Here is a 25,395-nt window from a genome sequence, read left to right on the forward strand (position 1 = left end):
ATTTTATATGATTAAATTTCTTCTGATAATTTCTTTTCTTTAAATTTATTTATTGTAGAGTTCCTCAACCTTGATTTAAGTTGTTTAGTCTGGGCATAGTTACTTCTGTCATCTACATTTGCTTAATATAAACAATGCTGCTTTATATATGTATATATGTCAAAGGTCACCAGTATTTTTATAATATAGTGAATATTAAATACTGAAATTTGTTCGGAAATGATTATTTATGCATGTAGTATGATTTCTATATAGAAAAATCAGTCATTTTTTTATGTAAAACTTGTCAAAATCTATGTTTTTTAAGGTTTCCTCACAACTGACATAGGTATTTCTTAGATTAGCAACTTTTTAATCTGTTTTAGTCAAACTATACAAAAAATATAAGTTAGATGTAAATGCAGGTATAGCTTAAGCCTGATTCATAAGCATGATGTATGAAAAATTGAAAAATCTATTTGAACAAATTTGATTAAGTTTTAAGTCAAATAATCATCCTGTGGACACAATAGGACATCACTTTACATTTATCAGCAATTTGAAACATGGCTGATCCAGTCCTAAGCGCAATTAGTTAATTATTATATCAGTAAGCTTAAAAATTCACTTCAGATAATCACCACATATTTTGTCTTGCTGCCAAAATTGTTTGCGTATGCCACAAAATATTCATGTAATCCAAAAACAGTTTACTTACAAATCATAGTCGTGATCTTCTGTCTCTTGCGTCAGTATCTTTGTTTAAAAAAAGTATTTCTATGCATAATAATATTTCTGTAATATGATTATATGTTACTTTATTTATCCCAATGTTTATTGTGAATATAAGTGTTCTAGTGATGTCTAAAGTGATTATAATCATTATACCCACATTGTCATTTATCTCCTGTATCAACTGTCTATAGAAACACTGCTACAACTTATTGTTACATCTTTGAATCTTTTAATTTGACTCATCTAGCCCCATTTTTGGAACTACCTGTTTTCAATTTTGTTGATGTTAAGCTGACTTATTCTAGTGGTGGCGTAATTGAGTGCTTAACAAATCATACTAATAATCTAGGCATAGGTTGTCAAGGGCAAACCGTTATTTCCTAAAGCAAGAAACTTGTTTACTCTTTACTTAGTACTGGTTGGTTCTAGGAATGGATTGAAGTGTTTCCATACGCTTATTGCTTCATACACAATAAAACTAAAACTAAGTTTTAATTTAGATTTGGGGTCAACTAATAATTAAAATCCAGATCATGGATGTCAGTCAGGCTTGATCTTATACTGGGGCAAACTATGTTCATATTTGGTACCAACTAGATAACTCAGCTGCTTAAAGGCAGTGATCTGGCCCTGCTTTCATCCAGGCTTTTAGTATCAAGATATTTAAGAGTGGTCAGCCAACAGTATAGAGCCTGGTCACACAGCAGGGAAGTTCAGGCTAGCATGGCTTTATACCGGTGTAAGTTCAGGCTAGCAAGGCTCTATACCAGTGTCAGTTCAGGCTAGCATGGCTCTATACCGGTGTAAGTTCAGGCTAGCATGGCTCTATACCGGTGTTAGTTCAGGCTGGCCTGGCTCTATACTGGTGTCAGTTGAGGCTGGCCTGGTTCTATACTGGTGTCAGTTGAGGCTGGCCTGGCTCTATACTGGTGTCAGTTTAGGCTGATCTGACTATAGTGGTATCAGTTCAGACTGGCCTGGCTCTATACTGGTGTCTGTTCAGGCTAGCATGGCTCTATACTGGTGTCGGTTCAGGCTGACCTGGCTCTATACTGGTGTCCGTTCAGGCTGGCCTGGCTCTATACTGGTGTCAGTTCAGGCTGGTCTGGCTCTATACTGGTGTCAGTTCAGGCTGGTCTGGCTCTATACTGGTGTCAGTTCAGGCTGGTCTTGCTCTATACTGGTGTCAGTTCAGGCTGGCCTGGCTCTATACTGGTGTCAGTACAGGTTGGCCTGGCTCTATACTGGTGTCAGTTCAGGCTGGCCTGACTACTGGTGTCAGTTCAGGCTATCTGGCTCTTTACTGGTGTCAGTTCAGGCTACCTGGCTCTATACTGGTGTCAGTTCAGGCTGGCCTGGCTCTTTACTGGTGTCAGTTCAGGCTACCTGGCTCTATACTGGTGTCAGTTCAGGCTGGCCTGGCTCTATACTGGTGGCAAAGGTTCATCATTAACATTACTATGTCATGTGTTATCAAGTGAACATTCCATGTTATATTCTTTTAGTTCACTAGATAGAAGAATAGATGGTCTTACAGTATTGATAGACAAAAAACTTCTACATTCTGATATAGTTAGTATTAATTGTAAATGTTAAAATGTGAGTGATATATGAAAAAAGCATAGGTATTTTTTTTTCAAATTGAGGAAGGTTATTTTCATTAAATTGGCAGAAGAAAATCTTAGCAGTTTCTAATGTTGTTGAAATGCCTGGAAATCGATATTTATTTAAGGAGATAAAATTTGTTTACTTTTAATAAAGTTTTTAATTTTGTCATTTTGTCAAAATTTAAAGTGTATAAAGCCTTATCTGATGGGGATATTTACATGAATTAAAAAAAAACATTAAAATTATGCTGTTTTTATAACCTAATGCTTAAAGAGCAGTATAAAAATCCTTAATTGACTGATATTTTATGTATTGAATGCGTAAATTGAATGAGTATTTTGTTGTACTATATGTATCTATTAAGCAAATTTGTGTATATATTTCATAGTTTGTTCAAGTCAAAATTGATCAAATTATTTGTTTTTTCATGTGAACTTATTTATTTGTCAGGTAATGTTTGTATAAATCTTTTTTTTTTTAGTTTCCTGTTATGTATTATGTTTAAGTCTTGTATATAAATATTGTTGTTTATCTGTCTTGATTTTCTTTGTAAAATTGTTAGATATTAATACTGTATGTTTTTATTTATAATTTTTTTTTTTTGTAACTGTACCTCAGAGAGTAGAGAAAAAAGTGACTAAATTTTCAGTTGTTAGTTGAAATATAAAATAGCAATCAGGTATTATGTTCTAGTGCTCATAGGATTTGTATTGTTTACATTTTTATGATGTAGTTAACTAATTTGAAATTTTATTTGGAAATATGAATTTTCAGAGTAATTCTTGTTAAGACATATAATGGCTTAGGTTATCATTCTTATTCTGGTGTTTGAAGATTTTATGAGTTAAAAGGGTGAGTAGTTCTGCATTTGAGCTGCGTCACGACAAAACCAACATAGTGCGTTTGCGAACAGCATGGATCCAGACCAGCCTGCGCATCCGCGCAGTCTGATCAGGATCCATGCTGTTCGCTTACCAACTCTATTACAAGTAGAGAAACTGATAGCGTGGCTCATTTATGTTGTGTATAAAAACTACAACTGTACAATCAGTTTGAAGAGAACAACTATATCAGGGTCTTAAAGTTTTAATAGGGTATAAGTAGGTGTTTTTGTTGTGTTATGTTCTATTCTGTTTAGAGGGCAATCATATTTTAAGATGCATAGATATTATGTTTGAAGAAAAAAACAACAATCAAATTGACATTATGAAGTCTGAAGTGATACATTTGAGTATTAAAAGATTGTGGATAGCTGTTACTTTTTTCTCCCTCAATGTTTCTGAGTATGGATAGCTGTTACTTTTTCCACCCTTTAAGTTTCTTACTGCTAAGTATTTCACAAGTCTGTGAATCTTTTCTGTGTGAAAAATTTCCTTTAAAGGGAGAGTTGGGTTTAAATCAAAATCAATGGAATAAAACCATTGAAAACACTTAGCACATATCAGCAGTAAATTTCTTCTTTTTTGTAAAGAATTGTGATTTGAATTTAATTGTATGAATTATCAAATGTGATTTAATTAGTATGTTCAATCTCTTGTACTTAGAACAAGTTCAAAGTGATTTCAATAAAAATGGATTTTTGTGTCGTACTTTATGATGGTTTGTAATGTATGAAAATGTAGAAATTTACTGTATATTTTGATATATAACTTTTGTTCATGATTGATAGATCTTCTCAAGCCACTAGTTTATTTATGGTACATGTATATGATGAATTATTTAAATTAATACATACAAAAGTTAATTGAAGTCACATAAATTAGTGGCGTAGCTTCCTATAGGCTGTGTAGGCAATGGCCTTTATTTTTCAAACAAAATTGAATAGATCTATATAAAAATTTATTTATCTACATGCAATTTTAAATGTTTCCTTAAATATACGGAATATATTTATAATTGCACTAAACTTAGCCAAAACCAATCGAATGATTCAAAGGAAGAAAAAATCTTGGAAATTCATGCCCCAAAACACCCTCTTAAAATTCAGCCTACACATATTTAGAGCAAGCTACGCCCCTATTAATATTTAGTTACATTGTATGGTTGTATGACACAACTGAAAATCTCTTAGCACTGAACATCAGTAACAATATTTGATTCTCTCTATCCATAATATTCTTTTCCCTAATTCTTGGAAAGTCTGATCTGTTAATTTTCCTTAGGAGAAAAAAGTTATGATTTTAACATACAAGAGTGAAAAGTCATGATTTTAAAATATGAGAGTGAAAAAAAGGTCATGATTTTAAAACAAGAGAGAAATAACTAATTTTAAGTGCTTAATTGTCTTGATATTTTTTAAGTCTTCTTTGTATGTAGGCTATTCTTATGCAAAATATTGATCAAATGAAGCTATCTATATTCAAAGACAAAAGCATCCATCATTAGGGATAAGCAGAATTTTGAAAGTTATGAAATGTTTGAAAACAGCCATCTGTATCTGCATATTACAAAGAAGAAAAAACAACCCACAAAACATGTGCTGTTCTAGTAGAAAGAGCTTATGACAACAACAAAAATTGAATTAATTCCAAGTCAAAACCAGCATGTATTATTTACAACAGTTCTCTCCCTTTGTTGAGCATGTTTTAAATGTTTGCTTTTGTTCATTACTTACCAGAAACACTCTGTGTTCATATTTACCACTTATCTTGACCAATTTTTACCTGATTTTACCTTTATACACATGTTGATCATGTTGCCACGGTGATCACCTAGATTATGTTCATTGAAATTGTATGATTATGTCATATTTATTATTAAAGAGATGAAAAAATAACAACTTATGTCTTATTTTCTTATTACCAGAACTTTATCGGGAAAATAATGTTTTTTCCTTGCATTTTGTTCAATGTCAACATATGAAATAAAGCCAATGGGCTAATGCTTGGTACTATCTATAGAATCTTAAGTGCTTTACTTTGTGTCTGTAAAAAACCCAATGTAACAGACAAGTTTTAGTGACAAACAATGTACTGTTGAACATCCAGAAAAAACTCAGCATTTAGTCAGTTTATCTTCCATCATTCTACCCTTGCTGGAAAAGTAAAAGATAGATAGACTTACACTCTGACATTTTGTATATCAAGGGTTTACTGCAAAACTGCAGTAACTCAGATGGAGTAAAGAATGACTTACAACAGTCTTGTGGTCAACCCTCGACATGCACTCGTACAAACATTTCATATTCATGACAAAGATGAAAGTCCATTGGGAAAACAAATCCTACTCTAAACGGGATTCAAAATTGCAACAACTGGATAATTTGCAAATGAACACAAAGGTCATAGAACTCGGACAGAGGTTGTATTTTTGAGGTAGTCATATGTAACAATGTGTTATCAACCACTCAGCCAAAAGTTTTAAAATATAGTGTACTTTGAACTTGGTTATACAATAACCAGCAGTATTCAGTTGGCAACTGATAAATTTACTGTAGAATATAAGCAGGAGTAGACAGAAGTGTGACATTTGTTTCAAAAATGTCTAGACTGATTGTGGAGTTGCAATTAGCAGACAATTCACACATGGATAAAAAATGAATGTTGTGTTTTAAGGTGCCTTTGTGCCTTGAGTTATAAATGCCATGTCTTGTCTAAAAATAGTTTCTGTTAACACATTTTTATAGTTGACATTAACAAGAAGTGGTGATCAAAATAGCAATCCTTGGATTTGTATCGGTCAGTGTTACCAATCGGACTACTGCTTGGGATTTGATTATATCAAATCACATTAATCAAAACTGAAAAATTTAAACCACTGATTAGATTCAACACAAAACCTCTGATTACTGATCTCATTGATGGAACTACACAAGTTAGGATTGGATTTGGAAAAAATAAATTCATAAATACAGTAAATAACAAGAAATTCAGGCATTTTTACAATCATTGGCATTATTTATTAGAACCCTAAGACGGGCCTCATTCTAGTTGTTGTTGAGTTAGCTCCCTTGAAATGAGTTTGCGCACTTAGTCCAAGATGGCGGCCGCCGTGTTGGCATTTATGATATTTACAAAAACATAACAGTTTTCTCCATATGACAACCAATTTGATTAAGATTAACCCAATATGGCATTGTCTTAGATTATTACAAAATGATCTAATAGTGTTAAATCTACTGAATTATTAGAATGTCGTGGTTGGGAGGCAGTTTTTCCTCGTTGACAGGTCAACTGTCAAATCTCACAAAAGATATTTTGACTGAAGGAACAGAGGAAGTGAGTGGTAGGTATTACTAATGAACATGTTTGATATGCATAGCATTTAATGGTAACTTTGAACTTTTTTCCTGTCATTTGCAAGGCTTCTGAAAGTAGGTATAGGTATTGTGGCTGAACTGACTAAACTAGAGCATTGTTTTTGTTGTTTACACTGGTAAAGCCCTTTTAAGTTGCAGGATAAACTTTCAAGGATTTGATAAAAGAACAAAAATTTTATTTGTGCATACCAACCCTTGACGGCTCAACATATCCACTTAACATTTGCAAGTGAAAGTTTGGGTCGGGTGAGAAAAAAGTTGATCTCCCGATCCAATGATGTAACTTTAAACATTTATAATTTAATTTAGTTATTCAGTTAACAACCAAACTGCAGATGCCTTTTCAATTGTAATACCTGTCAAACGTGAACCGGAAATTGACCTCATGGCTAAGTATAAAACTTTAAGAACATATATGATGAATCGATTAACACCTCCCATTTCATAACAACAGCACAGGTGCTAGTTGCATTGATTTGACCTAAAATGTGTTTGACCTTGTTATTTATACAATAAAATATCAATATATTAAAAAAAAATTTTTTTTCACTGTTATAGACAAGTCCTATGAGCCTGTATTAAAAGAAATATCGTACATGTAGACGATATTTTTAGAAGGTAATTCCCACCGGAAGTATTCTCCGGCTTCCGTTTCACATACATTGACAAAGAGCGGAACAGGGAACCAAGCACGTGTTGCGGCAGAACACTTCCGATTTAGGAATTACCTTATACATGTAGAATTTTTCTTAAAATACGGGCACATAGGACTTAGTGCCACTCGTGGAGGATAAAACCATTTAAAAGTATGTAAAATCCAGTTGTTTGCATGTGAGTTCGACCCGTTTGATCTCTTTGTTGATGTATTTCAAGCGTAAATACCAGCTTACAATGTACATGTCATGACGGTCTCTTTCGGACCTGGGTGATTTCTTACTTTTGGGCTTTAAAACATTAACTAGTGGTTAATTGGGGATCTGTAAATAGTAAATTGTAATAGAAAAATATATTGTGCATTGATTCCATGCAAAAATCCGACGATATTACCGCCCGGTGAAAAATTTTAACACAGATAACCGGCGTACCCATAATTTTCGTACCTGAATGTTGCATACCTTGTCTATAATAATATAACAGTGAAAATTTTTTTTTTTTTTTTTTTTTTTTTTTTTTAATATATTGATATTTTATTGTATAAATAACAAGGTCAAACACATTTTAGGTCAAATCAATGCAACTAGCACCTGTGAACAACAGCAGCATTCAACAATGTATTTTACATACGCGTTAGGTTACGTTTTATACTTAGCCACCAGACCTATTCCATAGCTGTGTGTGTTACAATTTGAATGAAATAAGTATACAGGCTATGTCAAAGAGTATATATTAAAAGTATGAAAAGTATTATAAACAATATGTGATTGAATAAAGCCAGTTATACAGATATAGACTGGTAAACAGTAAATTTGTGTAATGAGTTTTTGATTTTAATTATTTTTGTCCTGCAGGATGAATGACCCTAGAAAAATTCTTCAAAGCCTGTATTGCGCCAAAATGGGATTTTCAGCTTGATTTAGGGGCTTAAAACTCGATTTTTTATTAACTTTGATTTCAACACATGTTTGGCGAATTGGGGTTAAGAAATCAATATTCAACTCAAATGAGAAGTGTTCCTATGAACTTCATGGTTAAAGTAACAATATTAGATTAACAAAAATGAATATATCATATACTGATATAACTTATGTCCATTCCTAAATCACCTTGTCTATAAAAGTTTCTTCCAAGAACTGTCACATTTCATTATTTTCAGTTTGCATGTATTTTGAACAACTGTTGTGTGTCTTCAAATATTACTACACATGTGTACTACACATGTACCTTCTGCCAAATAATGCTAGAATCACAGCATGTAAACTATTAGCATTTTAACGGCAAGTACTTTATTAAGCATGCAAGATTAACTTCTGCAATTCTCAAGTTGAACTGTTTATTAATGTCACCTTACTGTTATTATAATTAACAACATATATAATCGACTATCATCCAGAATATGGATACCAGTACAGTGCCAATAAATGCCTGGAGGTGCAATTTATATTTTATCGGTTTAAATTCTATAGACAGGTGCTAAATTTGCTTCTTTTGGAGCAAGAGAACAGTAATTTTTAACACCCTATTTGATATATTAGGTATGAAGTGTTTTTCAGTCTTGACAAAAATCTTCAATTGTCTTGTTTCGAGAGTTTATAAAATGCCAAGATAATATCCTTGACCAGACTGGGCCAGATAGTCACATTGTCTGATTTACTCCTCTTACTCAGCCCTTCATGTGCTACTTTCATTTCAAAGTTATGATCTTGAATACAAAATATGCAAAATAGCTAAATATATTTTGTATGTTACATGTGTGCAAAGTATAAATATGCCTAGAAAGTTGAGGTAGTTGGAGAAAATTTTCACAATGTTTATCAGGGTGTTTTCAATGGTTTGTCAATTGGTAAAAGACTATGTTATTAATTTATTGACGGTAAACAAACAAACTGATTCATTATGCATCTTACATTACTTCCTTCTACATTCTAGCATTAAAATCATAGTCACCATGACTGCAAAAATGCTTTGCATATTTTCCTCACAGTGCCTTCATTTAAACACCATCTTAAATATGGTGTCTTTTGTATTTAGACTGTACATTTCACGAACCTCTTCAATGCACTGTACATACACATTAAATGTATGACAATCAGTCACTGAGGCTGAAAAATATTTCTACCATAAAGTTATGCCACCCAAGTATGAGATGCAAATAATTGCATACTTCATTTAGTCTGACTCTTGTTTGTATATTTCTCAGAAACTGTCAAAAATGTTCACTTTAATCATTAGACACTTGTTCATTTCAAAGAAACCCTTGAAACTTAAATGGACAATTCCAGATTTTGCACTGATTTAGGGGTGTAATGGCTGTATGATATCAGAGTTAGAGTTGTTTCCCTTTATATAGATAAAATGTATAATACCTAAAAAGGTAAATATAGGAAAATAATCTGGAGACTCTGTATCTCAATTTCTTATACACAGCCATCTGTTACCAACACTAAATATTTGTATTGTTTATCAATAATGCTCTTATTTAACATTAATTATATACAATACTATAAATTATGCATTCTTAAAATTGTGCAAACTGCAGCAGAATATTGAGACTTCACAGCTTAATTAAACATGTTTTATATCTTGAAATACGTCAGTGACGTGTACAGTAATATTTTATCTGACAAACATTTCATGTAGTTTCACATTTGTTTAAGTGCAGCAAAAAAAATTTCAAAAAATATCACTGTACTAAGAATAGTCTCTGATAATCAATTGTAGATAATATTTAAAAAAAATATTGTTGGTTCTTAGTGCATTATGTTGTTGGGCGGGTAAATTCTACTAACTTTAGTTACCATTTACCTTAGCCAGTAAATAAAGCACCCACATAACAATTCTGGACATTGTTGAGGTTTAAGCAGCGTATTTGTAAATGAAAAAAAATGAATGGAGTATATGTATATAAAGTATAAATGGTTTATTAATATTTAAGTAACACATTGATGCTAGGAGGTGATACCTGCAAGTTATTGATGTGTTATTACTAGTACCCATCCTTGCCCTACTGACTGTACTTTGTTAAAGGTGTGAGAGATTAGTTCATAGTTAGTCTATAATTATAAGATGCATTTTACATCTTGATCAGTGTGGATACTTGCTATTAACATGAGCAGTTATAATGCCTATGTCGGTCTCATGTGAACCTGTATACTGTCTGACTGTACATTTATCAAAATGGTGTTTGAATACTGAAGCCCCTTAAAATAAAACAACTATTTTACTGTTACAAATTCAAATTTCAAATTCAAAGCAAGGCAAATCTTGGGGTTTTTGTTATATTTGAAAAGATGAAAATTGTCAGGTATACATGATTGTACATGTATAGGTACCAGCAAAAGAACATAAGCAAATGTATCTGGGCGACTGGACACCATCACACATTATGGCAGATTTCATCCATCTACCAAGTTATATAAATCAAACCATAACAAGTCTGTTTCCCAGTTAATGCAGGGTAAAGATTGGAAATTTCTTTAGAACTGTACAACATTAACAGCTTGAATATATCTTTAGTAAATCACTAAATTTACAAATAATTTCACTTATAGTTTTACTTCTTTACCATGGTGAAGTATATGGACTGTGTTTAATGTGTCTGCTTTTCTTTAAAGCACAAGTCTCCATGTCACTTATCATTTTATAATGATTATCATTGAAAGGTACATGTATTTGATCAAGTCGCAAAATATACAAAATGACCTTGAACATTGATTTGAACTTGAAATATGGAATTTTTCCTACAGTATAGCTGAATACTTTTTGAGTATGAGGGTTGTATATTAATTTAGAAGTGCACAAGTCATGATTTATGCTTGTTTCATAAATATTGATGATAAATTTTTTTGCACATTTCTGTATATTCTGGTTACCAATATTTGGTTACATGTAGATTAGTTAGGGGTAAATAATAAGAACTTTATAAGTTACATTTTCTTACATTTTCCCCTAAATGGGACCCTATACCCTTATCAGTACTGTCATACTGTATAAAGAATAGCTGATAGTTCTTTTATCTTGGCTAAGATGGTAGGGAATTATAGAGAGGCTTTAGAGTGTTAGCTACCAAGATATGCCCGCATTTATCAAAACGTGTCTCTTTTTGATTCAACAATTTAAGACGCTTTCCTTTCTTTAGGCACGATGTTTGCTTAAAAGGTAAATTGAAGTGTTGATAGGCACCTTTTTTTGCTTTCAGTTGTACTGTATAGGTAAACTTTTCCTTCTTTTAAGCTACAAATGATGTAAGTAACCTTACCCACCCCTTTAATAATAAAAAACAAAAAAGAGAACCTAATTGAAGAGTACATTTTCTAATAAGTCACATGACTTTATAAGAATCATGTAGACGGATATTTGTAGCTAAATAACCACAATGTCTGCATGATTAAGATATTATACATGTTGCAGACAAAACTAAGCCTGGATTCAAACATTTATGAGACATCATATTTACTCTTTATTCAGATATCTGCAAATATTATGTCTGTAAATAGATCCACATAATATGTATAATTAGGATATTTGCCCTGGACAAATAGAGCTGATTTTAAAGTATTCTTTGTTTGCTATGTTCAAACTACATGTACATAATCAAACTTTTAAACATCAGTATATCATTTATATACTGTTAAGTTATTTGCAGGCAAAATCATTTATCATTTGGTTAATTATTAATATTATTATTACTATTATTATTATTATGATTATTATTATTATTTTTATTATTGTTAGTATAGATTTAAAATAGTTCCATTTTCATTAAGCCATACAAATTTAGACCCTTGTGTATTAATTCAGTTATGTAAAAGTTGATATATATAATTTAAAAGACACCACCCTGTTACCATGAGTCATCTCAGCATTGTACTGTCAGACAGCATATAGATGATGTGTCTTTAATACTATGATGAAGCTCAAACAGCAATGAAAAACAATTGACTTGATTGTATCAATTCATTAAAGAAAAATTGTTTGATATCACCCCCTCCCCCAGTCCCTCCCCCAGTCTCTCCCCCAGTCACAGGAGCAGGATAGACTCATGCATGCAATTGATGCAGTGAAGAAAAAAACCAGTAACTACAATTGATAGTCAAAAAAAAAAAATTGAATGTCCAAATTGAACGAACAGGCGCAATCAAACCGAGCCTGCAACATTTTAAATTTTGCCATGTTGGGCTTTCTTTAGGGATTCTTATTTTCTCTATTTTATAAGCATAACATGTATGTCAATAAAAATGTGAAACATTTACAAAAATAACTTTGTTGTAATGGAAAAGAAAAGAAAAGTCTGAACTAACAAAGATGTTAACACTTTTAAGAAATACTCTAAATTCAAAGAGGAGACAACACTTGAAATATAAATATTAGAGTTATGAACCTTGTCATACATTTAGTACAAATAAAAGATGACATGGAACAAATCATTGTCTTAAATTAGAAGTAGATACTTTTAGTAAAAGTAACAATGTCTCAATAAAATTCTATGTTCTAAATGAAGTAAATTCTTGAAATATAGATGCTACTTAGTTTTATGGACCTTATCATACATACATATATTTTGGTAATAATATGAAACATTAATTTTTAGTCCTATGTAATTCATACTCATGAGAAATAATTAAAATTGTGTTAGGGAAATAATCAAAATTTCAGTTCAAAGGTGATTTTTTTTTAAATATGGGTGTTAAAGTTATGAACCTTATTTAATTTGAAGTGGGTGATAACTAGGATTTTAAGTTTGAAGTCATTCTCACAAGTATAAAAGAAGCAAGAATAAAAATTTACAATTTATAGTTTTTAAAAGGGAGATAATTCTGGAAATATGACTGTGTACTAGAGTAAAGAATGTTATCACATATAATTTTGGTGCTGATAAGAAACATACATTTGAAACACATCCCTTTAGAATTAAAAAAAAGTTACAGCTGTGTATTTTGATATTGGTATAGTGCAAAGGTCAAGGTCACAACAAGGAATTGAATTAAGTGTATTTTTCATGCAATTGGACTTAATGTCTGGTCAGCAACTTCTGCAGGCATGGTTTGATTTCAAAATAAGTTGGTACACATTATCACCATAAATTGTTGATTGCTCAAGGGTCAAGGCCACACAGATGAAGTATGATGGTATTAATTTCTTTTCAACCCATCTCACCTAATAATTTTACTTGGAACGCAGTGTGTCCTTTGTCATCAAAGAACACTAGATAATTTTAAGAGCTGCACTGTAAAACCTTCATTGTCTCATCATTGTCACTTAATTGTCCAAGAGAAAAAAATGAGATATTTTCTTTCTGTGAATACCAATCAAAAAAGGAGGAAAGTGTCCATTTTTATATAGAAATAATTACAGCTTTATGTAAGTGTGATGTAAAAAAGAGAAAGATTGTGAGAGTTTCATTACTGTAAAAGAATAGAGGACATGTCACATTGTGGAGAGGAAATCTTCGATGAAATAATATAGCAGACTGTTGCATCTTTGGTTATTTGCTGGATCACAAATTGCATAATTTTACCACAGATATTTTCAAATTTTGTATTCAGAAAAGTATTACAGGATTTTCTATGGAGACATTGCTTACTTAAGTCGACAATATTTGATTTTTGTAAATCTATGCAACCAAGAAAAGTTATCTATAATTGTAAATCTTAAGACATGCCAATTGACAGTAAATTTTAGAAACTATTAAACTGTATAAATATGTATGATTCTTTAATTAGAAATAAAAAAAATTAAGAGCTAAACATGGTAATGATAAATGAAGAATTATTATCAGGAATTGAATTTGAAACATTGAAATGAGCCGCGTCACGACAAAACCAACATAATGGGTTTGCGACCAGCATGTATCCAGACCAGCCTGCGCATCCGCGCAGTCTGATCAGGATCCATGCTGTTCGCTATCAGTTTCTTTACTTGTTATAGGGTCTGTAAGCGAACAGCATGGATCCAGATCAGACTGCGCAGATGCGCAGGCTGGTCTGGATCCATGCTGGTCGTAAATGCATTACATTGGTTTTGTCGTGACGCGGCTGAAATGTTTTCTATCTGCTTGGGTTCTGCTGCGTAGAAATGCATCAGTGACATGATCTGCTTAATTTGCTTTATGCAATTACTGACCTTATATAAGTAAAATAACATTAAATGGTAGTCTAAAAGTGGCTAAAATGTGGTCAATATATGATTGTCTGCCTTTAAAAAAAAAAGGAATTTCATTTTGTATATAGTGTAGTGTTAGTGAATTGGAGTGTTAGTGTATTACTCTAAAAGTTCAAACAAGATTTTTCGTAATTTAACCGGCTCTTGTTAGAGGATATTTATTTCTGTCATAGATAAGGCTACCTGGGAAAGCTTAACTGTTATCAATATATTTGAGGGCCTCTTGAAGGTGACTTGGTTTCAGCCAATCAGAAACCAGTATTGGCTTATCAGTAATTCCATATTTGGAGACTACAAGCCAGGTGAGCTGGGAACCATTATCAATCATCAGAATGATTATGTTTGTCTTTCAGATCATGTGACTGAGTTACGGCTCGCCCAGGAGAAAATTAAGGAGCTTGACACGGTGTGCGTTAGTCAGAAGATCGAGGTACGTAATTATTTTATATTTGTATTAAGTAAACTTTGGATATTTAAAAAATTGACCGCAGTCTGGGACCTCATGGCTTGAATACAAGAAGGCCTTGTAGCATTGATTTGTTTTAAAAATAGATTACGGAATAAAATCAAACACTGATACGTGAAAATGGTACAATGAATAAAAATTTTAGAAGCGAGAGGTAAATATTATTTATAAATTATATTGAAAGTTTTACTTGTTTTTGTATGTAATTGCATGAAATCTTCATGGCTTTTCTCACTTAAATGTGATAAGTTAAGAAATAAAACTTGGTTAATCAGTTTTGCTTTTGCAAAATATGATATGAATTGACATTCTAAGTTAAATTATTAGTCAGAGATAAAACTTTTTTCTGAAGCCACTTGCAGTTTGATAGAAATTTTTTTTTTAAATATAACAAGGTTTAATTTGAAATGAAAAGTTTTTGGTAGTTCTATAAAAATGTGGAAGGGACATTCTTGTTACCAAAAATGAATAATAGAAATTTATGAAATAAAGGATATTCAAACTTAAGATTTTTTTATGTTAATTTAACGATGAAATGATGCGGTGAAATAAACACACCTTTTCAAACACGCATGTAGTTAACGGAAAAAAACAACAACTTGAATTTGACTGTGGTAATTATATGTAAATGGGAGGTAACCTATGTCATTTGCTTTGTTATAATTTGTCTGCATTTTTACAATGTCATGCATGTCTTTGTTTAAATTTCGCCAACACTTAAATCTCGTAAATTTAAGTGATAATTTACATTTACATTGTTGAACAATGGCTCGAATAGGGTTTATCACATTTATGATGGTCGTATAATAATATTTCAATGAAATATCCTTTGTGTAAGACATCCCCTCATAAATCAACTTTCATATTTCATTTTATTGCAAGTATGTTTGCACTGTCGACTTGTTAAGTAGAAAGTTTTATACATTTGTATGAAGCAGGAAAGACAATTTACACTTTTTTATTTGTACACTTGATACCTGTGTATAACATAATCATGTAGAAAATGATTTGAAGTATATAGAAATTGTTTGTTAAATAATGCACAAATATACTTGACTGGAGTTATCTGGTTAAATGTAAGTTCTTTCTTTAATCATTTGGTGACTAAGTGGACTTTGATAAATGTCATATTTAAATAAATAGAAAAAGTTTAAAAAATTGAAATCGCAGAGGAACAGTTGATCTTGGATTTTTGAAAAATATCCCTTGATATTTTATTTGATAAATGGGGATGGATTTCATATGATTATCTCAGATACAGTGATGAATGTTTTTAACGATTCTTACAACTTGTAACTGTTAGCCTGCTGGCAGCAAAAGAATGTACCTTAGTGATTAGTACAGACACATCCATCCTGTCTGGTCATGGTCTGCACAGTTTGCTATTCAGTCACTACATATAAGACTGTACTTATTTTTAAAATTTCCTTAAAATAATGAATGTGGGGATTGCAAAGATGGATAATTTCAGTTAACATATTTAGTATAGTAAAGGTTAAGAGATTATTTTAATTTATGAATACTAGTCAGATGGATAGGAATTTTATTATTTTTTTCAAGACTTCTTTAACAAAATGTGAATTGTTGCATAAAGTATACATGTTGATATTTATATATTTACAGATAGATCGTCTGAAGTTATTAAATAGAGAAGCGGAGGAGAAAGCTGAAGGGTCAGAATTACAGATAAATAGAATATCTACAGAATACAGAACATTACTAGAGGAAAAAGAAGTAAGTCTAATGTTAAAGACTCAAAATTTACCAGATCTTTTGCTACTTATGGTTATATAGCTTAACTAGTGCAAATTGATTATCATTCAAGGTAATATGGCTTAAATAGTGCAAAATTTATTATATTATATGGTAATGTGGCTAAACTGGTGTGACAGTATTTTGTCATTATAGTCATATACTGTAATGTGGCTAAACTGGTGTAAATTGATTACCATTTACTATAATAGCATTTATTGAAATGTGGCTAAACTGGTTTAAATTGTTTAGCATTTACTGTAATGTGGCTAAACTGGTTCAAATTGATTATCATTTACGCTAATGAGGCTATGCTTTACAAAGTGATGATCATATATGGTAATGTGGCTAATCTGGTGCAAATTGATTATCAGCATAACTAATGCAAATTGATGATCATTTACAGTAATTTGTGTCTAAACTGGTACAACTATTTATCTGTAAAGTTATTGTGGATTAACTGACGCAACTTGTTTATCATAAATGATAAATTTTTTATGCCTTGGATGCCATACATAAATGTCACATTACAGTTTTGCTACTAACTGTAATGTGACTTAACTTTTGGAACTAGAAACTTTCATTTGATGTCTTGCATTGATATTATTGTAAATTGGTCATGGTTAATATTTGTTTATGGTTCTTCACTGCTAACTTTGTTCACAAGGGAAACACTTTGTTAGATAATTACATAAACAAGAACTATATATCTTGTAAATATAAAACTGACACGGTAATAAACAGTTATATAGTATCATCTCTCTTTATGTTGTAATGTTAGGCCTTGCTAATTAATAAATAAAAAAACCTGTAACTATAAATATGAATTCAGGATAACCAAATATCATCTCCTCCTGAGTGCAAGAAGCTTTCATCTAATTTGTCAGTGAGTACTTTCTGTTCTGTTGGGTTGTTTTTATATAATACTTTGGTGATAATCAACCCAGTGGCTAAGTCATTATAAATGTAATTTAATTTGGATTTTTTCCCTTTAAAATCTTGGTTGGCCTGTTATAATATTAGTCTTGGATGTTTTTGTATATACATGCATAAACTCATATTTCCCTCCCTTATAGTTAATTTCCTCTCTAAGTTGAGGGTTTCTTTGGGTATTTTTTGACTGATTTGTTTTTTCTGTCATATATGTTATAAAGTCATCCCAGCCTATAATTTAGACACTGTATCAAATTCCTGTATACCAATACCATTGGTTTCAGTTTGGCTTTAAAATTGCTGATTTATCAAGGGACAGTTAAAACTAGACATTAGTCTGTTATAGAATAATCAGTTGGAAATGCGTTTTATGACGTCATAATTACATACATTTGTTACTTAGATTGAATTGCTTGCCTGTTGATTTTAAGTCTGATAGTTGGAATTAATCATTTTCAATAAAGTAATGCATTTAAAGTCATTTATTCAGTTGATAAGTGACAATATTTGTACATTTTATACAAGCAGCTTTATTTTATCAATGTGTCTGTAGGATTATTACATAAGCAGATTTAAGCATGTTTGTGTTGTCTAGGGGGGTACTGTCATATAAGTGCCAGTAAAACATTATTAGGGATTATATAATAACGCATCTCTCCCACATGGGACATCATAGGGATAGTTATTAATAGTTTTATCTAAACCTCCTTTCGAGATGTTCATTATATAATTACATTCTGACAAGTCTCACATTGTGTAAACATAAATATTTTAACTGATAATGCTATAGCAATTGTAGAATTTATCTCTGTTTAAAAAAAGTGCAGTGTCATAGTTAATATTACAGTATACTGAAATAACACTTTCTGTTATTTAATGTTTCATATATTTCTATATATATTAATTTCTCTACATATTATTCAGTTTGGGTTCAGTTCTTAGCCTCACCGATATTCTATAAAACAAATACAATAAGTACTGTCACATTTCCATTTATTCGTAAGGTTGCATTCCTTTATGATAATTGGGAAATTGTTCGTTGAGTAACCACAATATTTGTTACCAATATTAGCACTATTGCAAAGTGAAACATTCTTAAAATCTTAAAAGATATTACTATATGTTTGTCTGCAAAATATTTTGTCATGTAGTTTATAATTTATTATGTATGGTTGTTTTCAGAAAGAAATAAAGACATTAAAGCATGAAGTACAGGAGTTGAAAAGTTCCTATGTGAGTTCGGAAACGCAACCTGCAGTACTCCGACTTGACAGTGACAATGGTATGTTCAGGATTAGTTCATATTTTATTATGACACATATAGCATATTGTATCTATGTGAATAAAATGTCGCACTCCATTGAAAGATAAATCATATAGCTTTGAATACTAATTTTGAAATGCATTCCTTGAAAAAGATGAATTTCGTCCATTGTAAGATCCAGCCAGCTACTAAGTTGATGAAATACAAATGTATTGATAGTTTTATGCAGGTTCCTGCTGGTACATGTGACAATGTATTGAGGCCGAGAAAGTCTCCATTTTACCCTGCAAAAAGTACATAGAATGAGGAAAAACTCCATTAAAATTTTATAATAATTTCAGTTGTAGCACATGTGAATTGCAAATTCTCAAGTAGATTTTTATGTTTGATGAAGTTGTTCAGGTAAGGAGTTAGGATTGTATGATATAAAGTGCAGACAAGTACACTTGTTATATAGACATGGTGGTGTTGAAATGTTTAATTACACTCACAATATCAATACATGGAGGAAGTACAATATTTACTTTCTGTTTTATAACTTTTTGTTTATTTATTGTTTTTAAAAACTGTTCTCTTGCACAATGTTATCAGAGTTGTTGGCTCGACAAACATGTACGGTTATGCTTGCCCTCAAGCCTTTTAGATTTTAGACTTTAAAATTTTCTGTATTATTCTTTAACTATTAATCATCAGAAATTGTGTAATGGAGTAGCCCTATTTTGAATTTGGAACACTTTATTGACAGTTTAAAAAGAGCTCAGTATAAACACAAAAGAAATTTAATTACCAACAGTATAGTGCTTGGTCAGAATGCACTAATGTGCAGGCTGGCCTAGCTTTATACTTGTGGCTAATTGATTACCATTTTATAAGGTTAAAGTTTTATACTTTTAAATCATACACTAATCATTTCAGTAGAAATGCACATACATACAGATGTAACATTTTTAGTATTTGAACTACACTATTGTAAATATTAAACTTTTATTTTAGACCTGTTTATTGCTGGAGTGTTGTTTTTTCTTCTTCAATTTTGCATGGACATAGCTTCCATTTATAATAACTGGTATCTGACTAACATGTTTCGCTATTTCTTTGCAGTAAACTGTTAATTATATTATGTATTTACTGACTGTCAATTTTCACAAATGAGCTTTATTTATCATAAACAAACGAAAATAAAACAAAAGAACAAAAACAAAATAGCTAAAAACTTGTATAAGCCTTAAAATGATATTGAACATAAAACCAGGTTCTAACTTGTAATATGTGATAAATTAATGATTGTTTTTTGTCTAATTTTTTTTGGATTTGTAGAATTGATATTAAAAAAAAAATGCATCAACAAAATAATCTTCTATATAAATCAAAGTTTAAACAATATTACTGCATTTCTTTTTTACATGCAAGATATTACATGAAAAACAAAGTCTAAAGTCTATTTTATATATATTTTTTTTTTTGGTCTTGATTTAAGATATTGCACAATCTAGTAATACCATTCTCTCTAGGCTAAGTTACGTTTTATCTATAGCTCTCATACCCGGTTTCCGGTGACGCTGTCAAAAAAATCTACAAGTCTAAAGTTCAAGTGACTAACTCATGTTTTAAAAGCGTTATTACGAAAACTGTTATCAGTTTGAAAATTTTCAAAAATGCTCAGATATTTGAATATCCACCAATCAGATTGTTTCTTGTATAAATTTCAAATTTGGTTGCGTTAAATGTATTGTTTTAACTGTTTATAGTAGTGAAATCAGATGTGGGATGAGTTATTTGTAATATTTATATATACATGTAAAAAGTTTGAGATATTTTCTAAGTAATTTTACTTGTAAGAACATTAAACAGTTGATAGCATTGAAGATTTTGTTAAAATCATGATGGATAAATTAAAGAAATTCGCTCTTCCCAACACGTCATCCTTCAAATTGAAAATAAATAAATTATACTAAAAAACCTTTCACATAACAATATCATATATTCAAATGAAAAATGTTTGTTCAAAGAAATCTGCATTTGAACGAGAGGCATTATTTTTTCTAAGAAAAATGGGTGAATGAGTGAAATTTTAATTGAATTAGTCAGCTTAAAGTTTCTCATGAAATCATATATGTACATGTACAAACTTAGCTCTTATCTTAGCGTAGGGTTAAGATTGTTGAACAATTTACAATGTTTTAACCTGATATGGCTAAAGGTTTGTTGAAGCAACGTGAATGTGTCGGCCCAAACACAACTGATAGTTGCTAGGTTATACAGAAATCTCACAAGCAGTTTCAATACCATGTTTTATACAGCTTACCAAAATCGTTATATTGTGGCTGTTCAAAAAGATGGTAGAGTGAATTAGGTTCAACTCTCAGATAATACGTAGCAAATCCCGTGTTATTGTGTATTAATTGTTCTTTTGAATTTTTGTATTTTAGTTAAAAAAAGCTTTTTTACCTATAAATAGATTTATCTGTAGAAACAAGATCAGATACAAAAGTTTAACTTTTCTGTTTGATTAATTTTCTTTACTTTATAAGGAGGGGTTTGGGGGCGTTCTTTAGGTAGGATTTTAGTAAAATGGCATTTAGAATTTGAAAATATAAGCTGTGCAGATGATTTTGAAAACAAAAATGGTTTCTTATCATTATGCATACAGTTGCTGCTCCAATGGACAATCATGTTTCATATACATTACAGTGGTATTTCTAAAAAAGAATTGTATATATAGCATTGTGTGTAACATAATTATGATGATTTGTTAGCTTTGGAAAAGTAAAGTTATCTCCCTTGAACTGATCTTAAGACAGTTACTTCAGATATACATACGTACCATAAAGTAGAAATTAGCCATGTGTTATAAATGTTATCTTTTTAATATGAAAATAACATCAGATGTGCTGAATGCTTAAGCAGCCCTTGCCTTTGTATTGTTTCTTGTGTTTTATATTTATTAACAAAATTTATGGTATGATTTGTGTAGATTCTAGTATCGGTCGAGTTCATTATGAGACATTTAAAAAACTATATTTTTGATTTTCAGGTTTTGAAAGTGTTAGCTATGGAGGGGATGAACATGACTTTAGTGACAGTATTGCCATGCAACATGACATCAACCGTCTCCGTAGCGACCTGCGTCAGGTTCAAGCCCAGTGTCAGCATTGGAAAGAGCTTGTTCAACAACAAAATGTAAGCAACAGCGTAAAGATAAAGCTAATTTTGATGGATTCTTTTCTTTCCATACATCCTATATTTGATTTTGTTCATGGTACATTGTATTTGTACCAGTGATTGAACTGTTTGTTGAGGGTTTATCAGAAATTCTGTGTTTGAACTGTGAACAGTATTTACACAAGTAATCAAAGCTCCAAGCCCCATGCTTGGCTTTGCTTCTCATATTTCAAATACCATCTAGCAGATGATAAGAGGAATATGAAAATTTGGGTCATTGATTATTTCAGTGTGATAAAACAATAGCTTGTGGTTGAAATTTAACCTTGATTCACCTTTTATAAACATTAAAATTTAATTAACAATTACACTGCTAGCTGATAAACTACTTGTTCTGCTGGGAAGTTGGAAATTTCTGTTTTGTTATATGCGATTTCGATGCTTCACCTGCAGAAACTTTTGTAACAAGTATAGAACTTGGCCAACGTACAGTTTGATCAGGCTCTTTACTGTTGGTAGCTCAGTTTTTGTAGTCCTAAAAGTTTGAACAGACTGTTCCATATTCAAAATTTGGCAAAATCCATTACATAAATTTCAGCAGGTCAAATGTTAATGTCAAAATGCTAAGGTTAAAGGCAACAATGTAGTCTGGTCATAACTGCTTATATCTACAGACTGTCTGACCTTTATTCTTGGAGCATTGGCAATTATAATTACCTGTTGCATTCAAAGTCAAGAGTTGATGTATTTGAACCATGGCAGAAAGAAAAGTTGTGATATCGATGATGTTAGTGTCTTTTGAATCGAAACAAAAATAAAGCTCAGGAATAGATTTTGTCCGGTAAACTGGTTGTCCGGTAAATATGAAACTGATTGTCCGGCAAATATGAAGGATCCCAGTATATGTATTCAGATACAACAAATGTATTTTGCACTAGCAAAACATGCAAAGATTATGTTGGAAATAAAGCGGAGACTGAAAGGGAAAAAATGAATATGATGTACAATATGGAATTAAGCACAAAACAGTATTTGAGTATTTAGATAAATGCATGAGTGGGGAATTAAAAATCTCTTTGAGTATTTTTAATGATCTTAAAAGGGTATTTTTATATTCTACCTTATGACTTAAACAATTATAACCTTATCAGGATTTAATTATAAACTTAAAAAGAGTTATTTCATGTTAAGTGTTGATTTGCCAATATTTAGACAAATTTGACAGCTTTACTGTGTTTCATATAAGACAACCCTCCTTGATAAAATAATTCATGTGTTTAAAACTGCATCTACCTAGGTAATCTCTGACATCCTGTTAAGGGGAAATCCCAGCGCTTGTGCCCTGCAATAGATAACTGAAGGTCGTCAGGTTATCTGTTGGCGGGTGTTTACTTCCTTACAACCCCACTATCCTTTTTATCTTCAACGGTCATAAATTTTCCCTCAAATACTTGTAATAGTCAACTTTTCCTTATGCATTAGATCACAGGTAAAAAAAGATTTATGTTGAAATATTCCTTAAATAAATAAATAGACATTGTGGACTCAACTGTTTATCAGTGATGGTGAAACAAACTGTTACTAATTTTGGAGACAAAAAAGTGAAACATAAAAGTTTTGGAAGGATAACTTTTTGACCGAATGTAAGGACAGGATTATCTTATGTTTTCTAATGAAATACTTATATTGATCAACAACACTGACAAGTCATTGTATGCAACTTGTTAAAAATGGAAATTTTAACTTATTCTCAATTAAAAGTTGATTAAGTACCTGTGGAAGCTATATATATACTCAACATTACTAAATCAGCGTCATCACTTATTTCACGGTAATGGCATATTTTTATCTAACCAGTGTTAAAATTGGTCAGAATTGACATATTTTATTCAAACACCTAAACAACAAAGTTTTTGTGCAAAATATTTTAAATCTACAGATTTTTACGTAAAACATTTTACAAAATTCTGCAAAAAGCAAGAATAGTCCGTTAAATTTGTGCATACGTCTGAAACAATCATCATTTTCTAAATGTTCCTGTTTGTTGAAAAAATAAATTTGAGTTACAAAGTAATGATAATTTTAATATTTAACATTATGCAAAATAAAATGTAGAAATTTTAACTGAAACATGAAAAAAATGAAATGAAACACCATTACCGCGATTTAAATGATGAAATACTGTTTTCAAAATGGCCGACAAATGGTCTACGTCTGGCTCATTTAAACTGATTTTGACTAAATATGATGTTGTTTCCTTGTGTCATACAGCAGAAAATACCTATATATTACAGCTTATGACAATTTTTGTACCATAAGTTTTAAGTGTTGTTTTCTTTCTTGCTTCAAAGTGTTAAGTACCGTGAACTAAGAGGAGCACAGTATAATATATAAATGTACAATGTATATCACTTTCTAGTTATTGTTTATTATTACAAATGTATACTTAACAATAGATTAGAAATAAATTTAATCCGTGGGTGAAAACGTCTCAATATATACATGTATATATCTTTTTTCTAATATCTTACTTTTTTTCACAAAGACTCACCTTGAAATGATTGTGATGTAGGCTGTGTTGAGACAGGTCTGTGCAAATAAAATTCAATAATTGAATGTGCTTGTCACTTAAATTGAGGAGGTTTGAATAATATCAACTGTTTCTTATCTCCCATGTAGCAAGGTTAATCTACGGGCCTTTCAATGTTTTATTCACAGTAAATCCATCTCAGTCATGCACAAACCAGGGTTAAATGCAATTTATATACATTTTTGATGTCACAAATTAGAAAAGCGCTTTAGAAAATTAAATGATTTAATGATTTGTCAAGATAGGAGTAACAGTAATTGATAGAATTATTTGTCTGGTTTTGAACATAGATTGTTTTTTTTATAAAGTTTATGAAAGTTTCAGGAAACATGTCTGTTATATAAGTCTGCTCAAGAAAAATTGGCTTTAAGTGCAAGAGTTGGATTTAATTTTATAATATAGAATAAATTGGAGGTAATGTTTAACGTTGCTGTATGGGTTAGTGTGCCGTTAGGTTGATGTAATTGTGATTAACTATGCTACATTTTTTCAAAATGAAGAGAACATTGGGTAATCGGGTTTGTTAATTAACCCTTACCACTCTAAAAATCTTAAATGGACTTGTCCATCTTTTAAATCTGGACACATTCATTCATTAGTTTTAGAGAAAATGATCAAAATTTCAAAAAATGTAAATTGACTGAATAGCAATGAGTGCGGACTATATCGAGACGGCATGGCAGATCTTGGTCTGCACTGGTGGTATAGGTCAAATCTGTTGCTGCCAGTAGGTTAAGAGTTCAAGTGATAATTTTGTGGGTTCAAGCTCATCTTAATGCTAGTAATGAGTATGGAGAAAAAGGCCGTATATCAGTATGATTTTTTATCAC

General features: G+C 31.1%; 1 protein-coding gene across 5 annotated transcripts in view; it reads left to right on the plus strand.

Moving 5' to 3' along the window:
• The first annotated feature begins 6,280 nt into the window (after positions 1-6,280).
• The window catches only part of LOC132734395 (thyroid receptor-interacting protein 11-like), a 64,739-nt gene continuing 45,624 nt past the window's right edge, over positions 6,281-25,395 (plus strand). For all 5 annotated transcript variants that reach the window (XM_060721129.1, XM_060721133.1, XM_060721131.1 and 2 more), the window contains exons 1-5: positions 6,281-6,546; positions 14,752-14,828; positions 16,488-16,598; positions 18,732-18,831; positions 21,848-21,993. In XM_060721129.1, the coding sequence (XP_060577112.1) occupies positions 6,453-6,546; positions 14,752-14,828; positions 16,488-16,598; positions 18,732-18,831; positions 21,848-21,993 (528 nt within the window). In that variant the 5' untranslated portion in view covers positions 6,281-6,452. The remainder of the gene's footprint in view (positions 6,547-14,751; positions 14,829-16,487; positions 16,599-18,731; positions 18,832-21,847; positions 21,994-25,395) is intronic.

The sequence above is a fragment of the Ruditapes philippinarum genome, unplaced genomic scaffold, assembly GCF_026571515.1.
Source record: "Ruditapes philippinarum isolate M1 unplaced genomic scaffold, ASM2657151v2 ctg4455_1_1_1_1, whole genome shotgun sequence".
Lineage (NCBI taxonomy): Eukaryota > Metazoa > Mollusca > Bivalvia > Venerida > Veneridae > Ruditapes > Ruditapes philippinarum.